The sequence below is a fragment of the Prionailurus bengalensis genome, chromosome A2 (assembly GCF_016509475.1).
Source record: "Prionailurus bengalensis isolate Pbe53 chromosome A2, Fcat_Pben_1.1_paternal_pri, whole genome shotgun sequence".
NCBI lineage: Eukaryota > Metazoa > Chordata > Mammalia > Carnivora > Felidae > Prionailurus > Prionailurus bengalensis.
Window position 1 is genome coordinate 62516744 of NC_057348.1, and position 12282 is coordinate 62529025.

Below are 12282 nucleotides of genomic sequence, written 5' to 3' on the forward strand. Positions count from 1 at the left end.
CGTAGCCCCGCGGTCTGAGGGATTGATGGCACAATCAGTGTTGAGGTGACCCCGGGCTGCCGTAAGTGCTCAGACCCTGCAGCCCTTCTAAATGAAGAAAACCTCAGTCCTCAGATGAAGAATGTGCAAACTGTTGAACATACTGTTCTTTGCAAACAGAGAGCAGAAATGCCGTAGGCTTTCAATCCATACTTCTGCTAAATTATAAATTGTTTCTGCACTGGATAGCATCCTTGAGATTTCTACCTTCTCCCCCTAGTTTTATTGACATACAATATCGTATTAGTTTAGGGTGTACGACATGATGATTTGATGTATGTATGTGTGATGCTGATGGCTGTTGGAAGTTATCATGCGTCATGTCATATAGTTATTTTTCTTTCTTTAATGTTTATTGTTGATTTTGAGAGAGAGAATGGGCAGGGGAGGGGCAGAGAGAGAGGGAGATAGAGAATCCCAAGCAGGCTCCACACTGTCAGCACAAAGTCCGATGTGGGGCTCGATCTCAACGAACCCTGAGATCATGACCTGAACCGGAATCAAGAGTCAGACACTTAACGCAAGAGTCAGAGCCACCCAGGGGCCCCTCACATGGTTATTTTTCTCATGGAAAGAACTTCTATAATCTACTCTCTTTGCAACTTTCAGATACAAAGCCCAGTCTCGTTAACTGGAGTGGTAATGTTACAGGTCACATCCCCAGGACTTACTTATCTTTTAAGTGGAAGTTTGTATCTTTTGACCCCTTGTGCCCGTTTTGCATCCCCCCCCCCCCGCCCCACTCTCTCCTGGCAACCACCAATCTGTTTTTTTTAATGTTCTATGTATGAGTGAGATCATAGGGTTTTTGCCTTTCTCTGTCCAACTTATCTCACTTAGCATAATGTCCCCAGGGTTGTGGCAAAAGGCAGGATTTCCTTCCCTTTTGTGGCTGAGTCATACTTCATTGCGTGTATATATCCCACACCGTCTTTATCCCCCTTCATCTACGGCTGTTTCCGTGTCTCAGCTCCTGTACGTGATGCTACGGTGACCACGAGAAGCAGGTGTCTTTTCAACGTAGTGTTTTCTTTTTCTTTCGGATAAACTACCCAGAGGTGGGATTGCTGGGTCACAGGGTAGTTCTATCTTTAACCTTTTGAGGACCCTCCATGCTGCTGTCCACAGTGGCCGCACCCGTTTGCATTCGCACTGGCTGTGCGCGAGGGATTCCCTTCTTCCACATCCTCGTCAGCACCTGTCACTCCTTGTCATTTGGATTCTAGCCGACAGGTGTGAGGTGACACCGCATCGTGGTTTTGATTTGCATTTCCCTGGTGCCGAGTGAGGCGGAGCATCTCCTCACGCACCTCTTGGCCATCTGCGTGTCTTCTCTGCAGGAACGTCTGTTTAGGGACTCTGCCCGTGTTTTCGTTGCACCGCTGGTATTTTTGCTGTTGAGCGGAATGTCCTCATCTGTTTCGCTCCTGTTCCGGTCACGCGATGACCTCAGGTGAAGGTTGGTAAGAGTAGTTTGACCCGTCTTCGTCTGATTTCCCTTTGCGTTGGGAAGCCCGAGCTCGTTCCCATGAAATTCTGAACTTGTGAGACAGAAAACCACCTTCCGGGCCTTTCCTTTGGAAGAGGCCGCTGTGCGTCTGTGTGGTTCGCATGCAGTGGCCCGTGGCCTGGTCTCGTTGCGAGGATGGAGAAGACGCCGTCGGAGCGGGAAGAGGTGCCCGTGGCGGCCCTCCGCAGACGCCTGGGGGCTGCACTCTCCCTAGACTTCGGGAAGCATCGCCGGATGTGAGACGGCTCGTCTCCACTCAGCCGCCTTCCCGCGAGGCGGCCCGTGGTTTGTGCTCTGTCTCGTGAAGGGATGTTTCCGTGTGTGGAACGGACTCTCCCAGGCTTGTGTGTAATGAGACTTCGTGGTCGCATGCTGCGTCCTCGTCCTTGACCGCCTGAGACCCGGCGTAGGCTTCCCTGTTCCGCTCCTTTAGGAAACATGTCAAGTTCGGCCTCCAGCTACAAATACTGATGGAAGGTTGTGTTAGGGATTGTGTGCGTCAGATAATACAGCAAGGGTGCAGACCACGACGTGGCACTTCCGTCGCCCACATCCGTGGGGCAGGGGTTCCCCGCCTGGGTCACGTTCCGTCCCGAGTGCCGTGTTTCCCTGAGACCCTCGACCAGGGTGGCTGCAGGACCACGGGCTCACGGCTTCCATTTGGCACCGGACTTGCAGCCCAGAATAACCAGGATGGCAGCCGCCATCGGGAACTCAGACTTTTGAAAACGTCAATCACCGTCATACTGCTGTTCAAAATTTGACCTTTATTTGGGCCTTTCCGCTCACTGGGCTACCTTGGTGTTTTTCCTGCTGCCAGGTGTCCCCGGGTGGTGTGGCTGCAGTCAGGGCCCGCCGACACCAGGTGGCGCTCATAGCATCCTTACTGTCTTGGCCTTGTCTTTCCCTTTCCGCAGGGGAGGCTGGAGAATCCCCTCGGTGTCCCCGGTACTTAGTGTTGTGCTGTAATCGACAGCATCCCCCAGTGACCCCTGAGAGCACGGACAGCAAGACCTCTGCCCTTACTGTCTCTTTCCCTCCCACGCATGCTTGTGCACACACACACACACTGTCTTATTATGAAAAGGGGAAGGGAGGGGAAGTTTAAAAAGATAGATGGAGATTATTACCAAGGTGTTATCAAGATATGCTTTATATAATTCACAATTACTTTTGAACATTGAATGAAAATTCCATTTAGAATAAGATACAGAGGAAAGTTTCTTCTCAATGAATAATTCTTGACTTGTACCGCTTCTACTGTTTTTTTTTTTTTTTTAAGAATTCCTTTTTTTTTTAAGGGGCGCCTGGGTGGCTCAGTCAGTTAAACATCCGACTTTGGCTCAGGTCATGATCTCACGGTTCGTGGGTTCGAGCCCCGCGTCCCGCTCTGTGCTGACGGCTCAGAGCCTGGATCCTGCTTCGGATTCTGTGTCTCCCTCTCTCTCTGCCTCTCTGCCCCTTCCCTTGCTCGTGCTCTGTCTCTCTTTCTCTCTCAAAAATAAATACACATTAAAAAATTTTTTTAAAAAGAATTCCCTTTTTAAAAAATATCTATTTATTTTATTCCTTTTTAAAAATTTTATTTAAATGTTTATTTATTTTTGAGACACAGACATAGAACATGAACAGGGGAGGGGCAGAGAGAGAGGGAGACCCAGAATCCCAAGCAGGCTCCAGGCTCCAAGCTGTCAGCACAGAGCCCGACAGGGGGTTTGAACCCAAAAACTGAGATCATGACCTGAGCTGAAGTTGGATGCTTCACTGACTGAGCCACCCAGGCACCCCAGAAAAATATTTACTTATTTTTGAGAGAAAGAGATAGAGGAGGGGAGGGGCAGAGAGAGAGGGAGAGAGAATCCCAAGGAGGCTCCAGGCTGTCAGCACAGAACCTGATGTGGGGCTTGATCTCATGACCCTGGGATCACAACCTGAACCGAAATCACGAGTTGGACACTCAACCGACCAAGACACCCAGGTGCCCCTATTTCTACTCTTTTTAATTTCGTTCTCTATAAATGCCCTGGATGAATGTGTATCTTTCTGAATGCGCTGGGTGAAGGCTTAACTCGTCAGTCCTCAGTGCGTTCCTCGTTAGTGGGGCTAACAGTACTGGTCTCACTGGGTTGGGCTGAGAATGAATTGAAGTGACACCTCAGGGACGTGCCACACGGTACTTCTCGTCCTCCCCCTGCTTGGCCTCTCCTAGGACCAGACGTGGGAGCTTCCGTTGGGCATTTTCCTTCCGCCATGCAGCAATGTGTTCACTGCTTGCAACCCCTCTGTTACACGTCTTATTGTTACTGTTTATCGTTGAGGGGAAAGTAAGAGCGGCAAACAGTTTCCCGAAGTGATGCACTGGCACAGCATTGTTACTAATTGTTAGTTACTATTATTCCTGGTGGTGGTGATGCAGGTGATACTCGAGGGGTCGTGAGGTTTGCTTCTTTTCCTCGGGGTCTTCCTGGAATTCGCAAGGGGTCATCTTACGATTCAGAGTCCCCGCGTAGGATCCAGTGAAACCTCGTGGCCCTTCACCGGGGCGGGACTTGGATTCTCTCAGCGGGATTCTGTGTCAAACTAATGAGCCACATGCAGAGAAATGATGCGTCTCTGCCCTCCCGCAGGCTTCTTGCTTTCTTCTCTTCTCTGGTGCCCTCTCCCCGTCTTCCCTGCGGGCTGGAGGGTCCCCCAAACACCCAGAGATAGTCAGTACCTTTGTACTTACTCCCTTAAATAAGCAATCAGAGGTTGCGCTGTTTACGGAAACGCCAAGTGCGGTTCGCGCAAATGACTGGAAGCCGTCATCCACCGAATTTCAGCTGCTCGTCAGTGCCACCCCTGCTCCTGAGACCGTGCGGCCGACACGGCGGGCCCTGAGTCCCATGCCCACTGGCCTGACGTGTCGTGGGGAGCGTCGTCCTCAAGCCCTGAGCCCCAGCCCTTCCCGCGGTTGTGGTGGCACAGGGTGTTCATGCACGAGCCAGCCGCCGGTCCCACGCACCTGCCGATGTATGTTAGGGACACCCCCTCACCTCTCCGTGGAACCTGCCAGACCTCCAGGTGCCTCTAGGGCTCGGGCGGCTTCTCACCTTTCGTGCTGGTTTGGGACCCAGTCGTTGGATCTGAACTCACTGAAACTGGATTTTGCTTCCAGCATGAACTGAATAGAGACCTCAAGCCGTTACTTAAACACGCCGCTCCCAGGGACGTGGCACTCCTGTGGAAATGCCACGTCCAGTGGGGGCTCTTACCAGTGTGTCTCACCCATGCCAAATAAGCTGTGTCACGAGTTTCTCCGTTCAGTCTCTGAACTTTTTTTTTAAGTTTATTTATTTATTTTGAGAGAGAGAGAGAGAGAGAGAGAGAGAGAGACAGCACAAATGGGGGAGGAGCAGAGAGCGAGGGTGAGAGAGAATCCTAAGCAGGGTTTGTGTTGTCAGCTCAGAGCCTGATGTGGGGCTTGAACCCACAAACTGTGAGACTCTGACCTGAGCCGAGATCAAGAGTCAGATGCTTAACTGACTGAGCCCCCCCCCCCAAGCGCCCCCATCTCTGAACTTCTAAGACTCTGGTGTAGCCAACCACAACTCCCCGTTGCATTGGACACTGTATCGTGGGCACCTCCTTTGCCCTGCCTGCTTCTTGCTTGGATTGACCCCACCATGCCCGTAAATGCCCTGAGGTCCACGGTCAGGTTTCCCTCGCCTTGTATCCCTGGAGCAGCCTTACAACCAGCTTGCGGACAACCGGGCGGCCTTACTGCCAGGCCAGTGACGGGAAAAGCTCATGAGATAACGGCGTGTGGTGTCTGTTGTCATAATGACCTCACTGGGGGACTGAGGCTAAAGGCCAGGAGTGCGTTGTGAAAATGGGTAGGAGATAATAAGAAGGTCTTTTTTAATTTTTGTAAAGGTGTTCCTGACGCTGCTGCAAGGTTCCAAAAAGCAATCGGACGCTGCTCTGGGAGCCGGCGTTGAGCCGCGGGACCACGGGCCTCCAGAGCACTGTAAGTACCCGACACGTCTCTGCATTTCTGCTGAGGGGATGACGTCTGCATCCTTCACCCAGAGCCGCTCGGCGCAAAGCTGGGGCATGAAGGGACTGAAGGCAGCCGGGGCGGTAACTGGGGACACAGGTCACGGCCCAGGGAGCAAGGCTGAAGGTCTTGTCCTGACTGGTATAAAGCGAGTGCGTGCTTGAGCAGCTTTATCTTTCCTTCAGATCGGGACTTACCGTAGAAGAGGTTTCTTCTTGTGTAAAATCAGGGTAAGGAGGACCGTCATCCGTCATCCGGTGTCCTCTGCGTCACATACAACGCGACTCAACCTGCGTTCTCTGTGTGCCTGTGACGCGCAGGCTCCGTGCCAGGAGCATCCAGATAGGAGCTCTGCCTTCCCGGGGCTTCTGTCCCTGCGGGACCTCAGTGTGGACCTAGGTGCCAAGTGCTCACAAATGCTCGCGCAGGCATGGGGGCTGGGACAGACGCCAGGTGTGGTTTCCAGGGTGTGGCTGTCGCTGCCTGTTTAGGAACAATGGCACACTGCGAGTGCTGAGCTGGGCCCTGGAGGTGGGCGGGCTGGTGGGTGGACAGGGGGACAAAGTGCCAGGTGCCCCCTTCCTGCAGACCTGGCGTAACCAGCCTCAAAAAACCTGTTTCGGGGATGCATGGGGGGCTCAGTCGCATAAGCATCTGACTCTTGATTTCAGCTCAGGTCATGATGTCACAGTTTGTGAGTCCGAACCCGGCATCAGGCTCTGCACTGACAGCACAGAGCCTGCTTGGGTTTCTCTCTCTTTCTTTCTCTCTCTTTCTGCTCCTCCCCTGCTCTCTTGCATGCTCTCTCTCTCTCAAAATAAATACGTATTTTTAATGACCTGTTTTAGGCATTGTAATTGGTTTGCAGTGGTTTCTCATAGTGGTTTTAATTTGCTTGTCCCTAATGATTCAGTGGGTTGGGCGTATCTGACGTAAGCAGTTGTTCCGAGATATAACTCACATACCACACCATTCGCCCACTTAACGTGTACCGTTCGGCAGTTCTTAGTGTATTCGGAGTTGGGCATCCGTCCCCACTGTCGGCTGTGGGACAATTTCCTTTATCCTGAAAAGAAAATGTGCCCCGACTTAGCTGTTCCTTCCCGTTGCCCTGGGAACTTGCTACCTGCCGTCTGTTTCTGTACATGTGCTTATTCTGGGCATGTCATACAAATGTTATCATGTAATATGTGGTCTTTTTTGACTGCCTTTTTCTTTTTTAAGTTGATTTATTTTGAGAGAGAGAGAGTGTAAGAGAGCAAGCAGGGGAGGGGCAGAGAGAGAAGGAGAGAGAGAGAGAGACAGAGAGAGAGAGAATCCCGAGCAGGCTCTGCACTGTCAGAGCAGACCCTGATGCAAGCCTCGAACTTACGAACCGTGACATCACGACCAGAGCTGAAATCAAGAATTGGACGCTTAAGCGACTGACCCCCCCCCCACCCCCAGGCGCCCCTTGACTGGCTTTTTCACTTAGCATCATGTTCCCAACAAGGGTCATCCATGTGGCAACAGGTGTCAATGCTTCATTTTCTTTGATGGTCGGATGCCCTTCCTCTGTATGGATACACCACATTTTGTCCATTAGCTATTGGTCATTTGGATTGCTTCCGGTGTTTGGCTCTTAAGAATACGCCGTCACAAACATTTGTGTGCAAGGTTTTTACAGGCATGTATTTTCTCCTGGGCACATGCCTGGGAGTGGAATTGCTGGATTGCACGTTTAGTCGTATGACGGACTGACCGTCACGCTGTTACCTAAAGGCACGCTGTTGACGTTCCCCCAAGCAGGACAGGGGGATCCAGTTTCTCCCACTTGCCCACTGGCCACTTGTGACTGCCCATGGTGTGGACCCCAGACAACTCGGGGGGCTGGCGGGGGCGCTGGCTCATGGTGGTTTTGATTTGTATTCTCCTGACGGCCGATGATGTGGGGTCTCTCTTTGTCAGCTTATCGGTGTTTGCACATCGTTTTGGAGAAATGTCTGTTCAGATCTTTTGCCCATTTAAAAAATTGGGCTAATTTTATTTCTGGAGTTGTCTTTTATTGTGGAATTGTGAGAAGTGGGATGTTAACCCTGGGGTTTTCATGGATGCCTTTTATGCAGTCGTGGAAATTTCTATTTCTGGTTTGATGAGAGGTTTTCATCACGAAGGGGTGGGGGGATATTGCCAAATGCTTTTTCTGCATCTACTGAGATGATCATGTGTATTTTTTGCCCTTTATTTATTGATGTGATATGTTACACGAATTGAGTTTTAGGTGTTAAAGCAGCATTTCATTGACCAACTCAGATAAATTCCACTAGGTTTCATGATATATAATTCTTTTAATAGATTGCTGGGTTTGATTTGTTAGTATTTTGTTGGGGCTTTTGAGTCTAAAATGGTCTGCAGTTCTGTTTTGTTTTTCTCTTGATGTCTTTGGTGTTGCCATTGTGGTATTTATTACTCACCTCACAGTATGAATTGGGAAGTACTTCCTCCTCTTGTATTTTTTTGGAAGTATTTGTGAAGAATTCATTCTTTAATACATGTCTGGTCGAATTCACCAGTGAAGCCATCTGGGTCTGAATTTTCTTTGCAGGTAGTTTTTAAAGAAACTAGTATTTTGGTTTCTTTACTTGTTATACATCTATTCATATTATTTATCTCTTCTTGAGTCAGTTTCGATGTTTTGTGTCTTCCTCGGCACATGTCTGTTTCATGTGAGTTACCTGATTTATTGGCGAATAGCTGTCCATAACATCCATCTATGATCCCTTTTATTTAGGTGGGGCTGGTAGTACCAGAATCTTGCATTTCTGAGTCTAAAAATTTACACTTCCTCTTTTTGTGTGTGTGTGTGTGGGGGGGGGTAATTTAGCTAACGTGTTGTCAATTTTGTTAATCTCACAGAAACAGCTTTTATTTTCAGTGATACTCTGTTCATTCTCCATTTCCATTTCATGAATTTCAGCTCTGATTTTTATTATTTCCTTCCTTTGACTTGCATTAGATGTGGTTTGCTCTTTTTCTCCTGATTTGAGATCTTTCTTCTTTTCAACTCACATTTACAGCTGTGAATGCCCCTTTGCGTGCTGCTTCCGCGAGCCCCCCAATCTGCGGATCTTGTGTCTTCACTTTTACTTATCTACCAGTATTTACAAACTTTTCCTTCGATTTCTTCTTTGGCACACTGGTTATTTAAGATTATGCTTTAAAAATACTTTTGTTTGTTTATTTTTGACAGAGAGAGACAGAGACAGGGCGGTAGTGGAGGAGGGACAGAGAGAGAGAGGGAGGCACAGAATCCGAAGCAGGCTCCGGGCTCCGAGCTGTCAGCACAGAGCCCGACGCAGGGCTCGAACCCACAAGTTGTGAGATCATGACCTGAGCCAAAGTCGGACGCTTAACTACCTGAGCCCCCCAGGCGCCTCTACTATTATTTTAAAAATATTTAAGTGATTGCTACGCCCAGCGTGGGGCTTGAACTCACGACCCCGCGATCAAGAGTCGCAAGCTCTTTCTTCCAACTGAGCCAGCCAGGTGGCTCCAAGATTATGTTTTCAAATTTCCACATATTTGTGAGTTTCCCAGATTTCTTTTTGTTACTACAGTCCCATATCGTTCTACTCTGACCAGAGGAAAATGTTTTGTATGATTTTACACCCTTTTAACTTACTAAGGCTCGTTTATGGGCTGGAATACGGTCCACCCTCAGAGTGCTCCTTGTGCCCATGAGAGGAGCATGTATCTGTCGTGACGGTGGTATGTTCCGTAGATGCCCTTCTGTCTGCCTTGTCTACACAGCTGTTCAAGTGTGCGATATCCTCCTTGATGTTCTGGTAGCTCATTCTATCCAGTAGTGAAATTGGAGTGTTGTTGTTTCCAGCTCGTTGCCCGATTGTCTCTTCCTCCCACGGCTTCTGTCAGCTTTTGTGTCACGCGTGTTAGCCTCTTTAGTTGCATAAATCATACTTTTTGTCCCTTCCTGAACTTTTCGTCCGTGCTGACATCGTATCTGACGAGCTACTTTCTCGGGAACTTTGTGGAACTTCCTTGGATTCCAGTAGTATTCCTCATCAGACCCGATCCAGATCTTTTTGTGAGATAATTTCTTCTCTATTTTTGGTTCTGCAGAGATGGTGGGGGGCAGAGGGAACGGCACCACGAAGCTCCCTCAGAGCCCTCTGGTTTGGTTGAGTCGGTCTCTGAGACACAGTCTTAATTCTTACTTTTTATTTTTATTTTTTTCACCTAAAAAGTTTATTAGCAGAGGAGAACACCAAATGATTGATGAATGTGGTGAACTATAATATTCATTCATTCATTCATTCTTTCATTCCCTGGGGTAGAATAGGCTTCATACAAGCTTTACCATTTTCACGGGTACTGTTCTGTGGCATCCAGTACATTTACGTTATTTTGCACCCGTGACCACCGTCTCCAGAGCTCTCTCGCCTTCTCCAACCGAAACCATACGCAATAAGCCCTGGCTCCCCCCCTTCCCCGCCCCTGGCAGACAGCTTTCCCCTTTTCATCTGTATGAAGCTCACTGTTCTCGAGACCTCACGTAAGATGAAGCCTACACTGTTTGCTCTCTGGCGATTGGCTTATGTCATTTAGCAGAATGGCTTTAAGGTTCACCCACCATGAGCATGTGTTAGAATTTGCCAGATGTAAAAGTCAGGGCACGTGGGAGGGGCTGCAGAGTTCCCAGGCCTCTCCAGGCGCCACTCTCCCCGAATGCCAAGTGCTCACCCACATGGGGGCTCTCTGAACCCCATCCTTTCGGGGTTTTATGGCGGCTTCATTACACCGGCATGACTGATTAAATCATTGGCCGCTGGCCAGTGAGGGGTCAAGGGGAGGTTGGAAGGTCCAACCCTGTACTTATGTGGTGGATTCCCCAGGCTCTTAGTTAGAGTGAGTTCCAAAAGTCACCTCATTAAGGTCATTGACATAACTACAGACACCCTTGTTGCTGTCACCACTTAGGAAAATCCAGAGGTCTGCAAGAAAGGGACAAAGAGCAGATACACATTTCTTAGTATAAATCACATCTTATTTATTTAAAAAAAATTTTAATGTTCATTTAATTTTGAGAGAGAGAGAGAGAAAGTGTGTGTGTGTGTGTGTGTGCATGTGTGTGTGCATGTGTGTGAACATGGGAGGGACAGAGAGAGAGACACACACAGAATCCCAAGCAGGCTCCGAGCTGTCACCACAGAGCCCGACGGAAGACTCGAACCCACGAACTGTGAGATCGTGACCTGAGCCGAAGTCGGACGCGTAAGCAGCTGAGCCCCCCAGGGTCCCCTCATTATAAAGCACAGTATCACAAGACCACCAGCTCTTAACAGGGCTGTCTTAGAAGCCCATTGAGCTTGTTGGCAGAATTCAGCTCTGTGTGGGTTTAGGACCAACGTCCACCTGGGGCTTGGCTGGCTGTCGGTTGGGTGTGGTCTCAGCTCCTAGGAGTCATCTGGAATCTTAGCCACATGGTCCCCTCCCAACAGGACATGTTTCTGCTTCAAAGTGAGCACAAGAATCTCTTGTTTTGATTCACTGAAAGGCGACTGATCAGTGACCAGATCTTCCAAAGCTCTTCACTTTTTCTGTACGCGTAATCCAAGGGTGGGGGGTGATAGCCGTGTGTTCAAGGTCTTACCCACACTCGGGGGATTGGAACCTTCTGTGAAGTAGGGGTGATTGGGGGGCCACTGTAGACCTCTCCGTGCCAAACGACTATTACCATATGCTAAATTGAATTCCCTTTCGGGTTTATTAGCCATTTAAATTTCCTCTCTTACAACACGATTGTTGTTTCCTTCCCTCATGAATGATGTATTTTTGAAGGATAGTGTCTTAAGTTTGCTTTAGTAACATCAACTGTTTGTATTTTTATCACAAATGGCATATTTCTTGATCACATGATTAGATGAGTTTTTATATGGTGTCACCACCACCCGGGTCCAGATAGAGCATTCCCAGCACCTTGCTGGGCCCTCTGCCCTCTCCAAGTCAGACCCCCTCCCCAAAAGGTGATGCCCTCACCTTACAGTAATTGTGCTTGTTGTTGGACTTCATGTAAATGGGGTCATCGTGTGTGCACAGGAGTCTGTTTTTTCTCCGTATTTTGCCGCTTCAATCCATTTATGTTATTGCTTGTGTCATTTCTATGTAGTAATATTCTGCATATATCGTAATTTGTCTCTCTTTTACCGTGTATATACAAATTTTATTTTAACTGGGCACACACATTTTCTCTTTTCATTATTAGCATTTTACCTAAAGGCTTCATTTCTGAGCATTCTTGTATTTTAAGGTACATTAGCTAATGACTTTTTTATGTAAGGGCAAATTCAAAGAAAATATGATTATGTTCTCATAAACATTTTGTCATCCTTGAGAACTTAGGATAATTTACATTGAAAGGTATTGCCCGCATACATCCTCTTGGTGACGGTGATGCATCTGTTTTGAAAAAAATGGTAATTTCATGTTCTGAATTTGGGGGACATTATGAAAATCCATGCAAATATGTTAGAAATAAAATGTGCAAAAAAACCAAAAAACTACTGTTATGTGAAAAGGAGCGGTATGTTAAATTTTAAAAAGAACCCCGAGGAAAGAAACATTATAATGTTTTCTATTACCTTTGTAAAATATGATATAAAAAGGCAGTGTTACTTATCATCCAAATTACAAATTA

At 48.2% G+C, this 12282-nt stretch overlaps 1 protein-coding gene across 1 annotated transcript in view; it reads left to right on the plus strand.

Moving 5' to 3' along the window:
* The window catches only part of ABCA13 (ATP binding cassette subfamily A member 13), a 114058-nt gene that overhangs the window by 40009 nt on the left and 61767 nt on the right, over window positions 1-12282 (plus strand). Inside the window, exon 11 of the mRNA XM_043588436.1 lies at window positions 5465-5558. Within this exon, the coding sequence (XP_043444371.1) occupies window positions 5465-5558 (94 nt within the window). The remainder of the gene's footprint in view (window positions 1-5464; window positions 5559-12282) is intronic.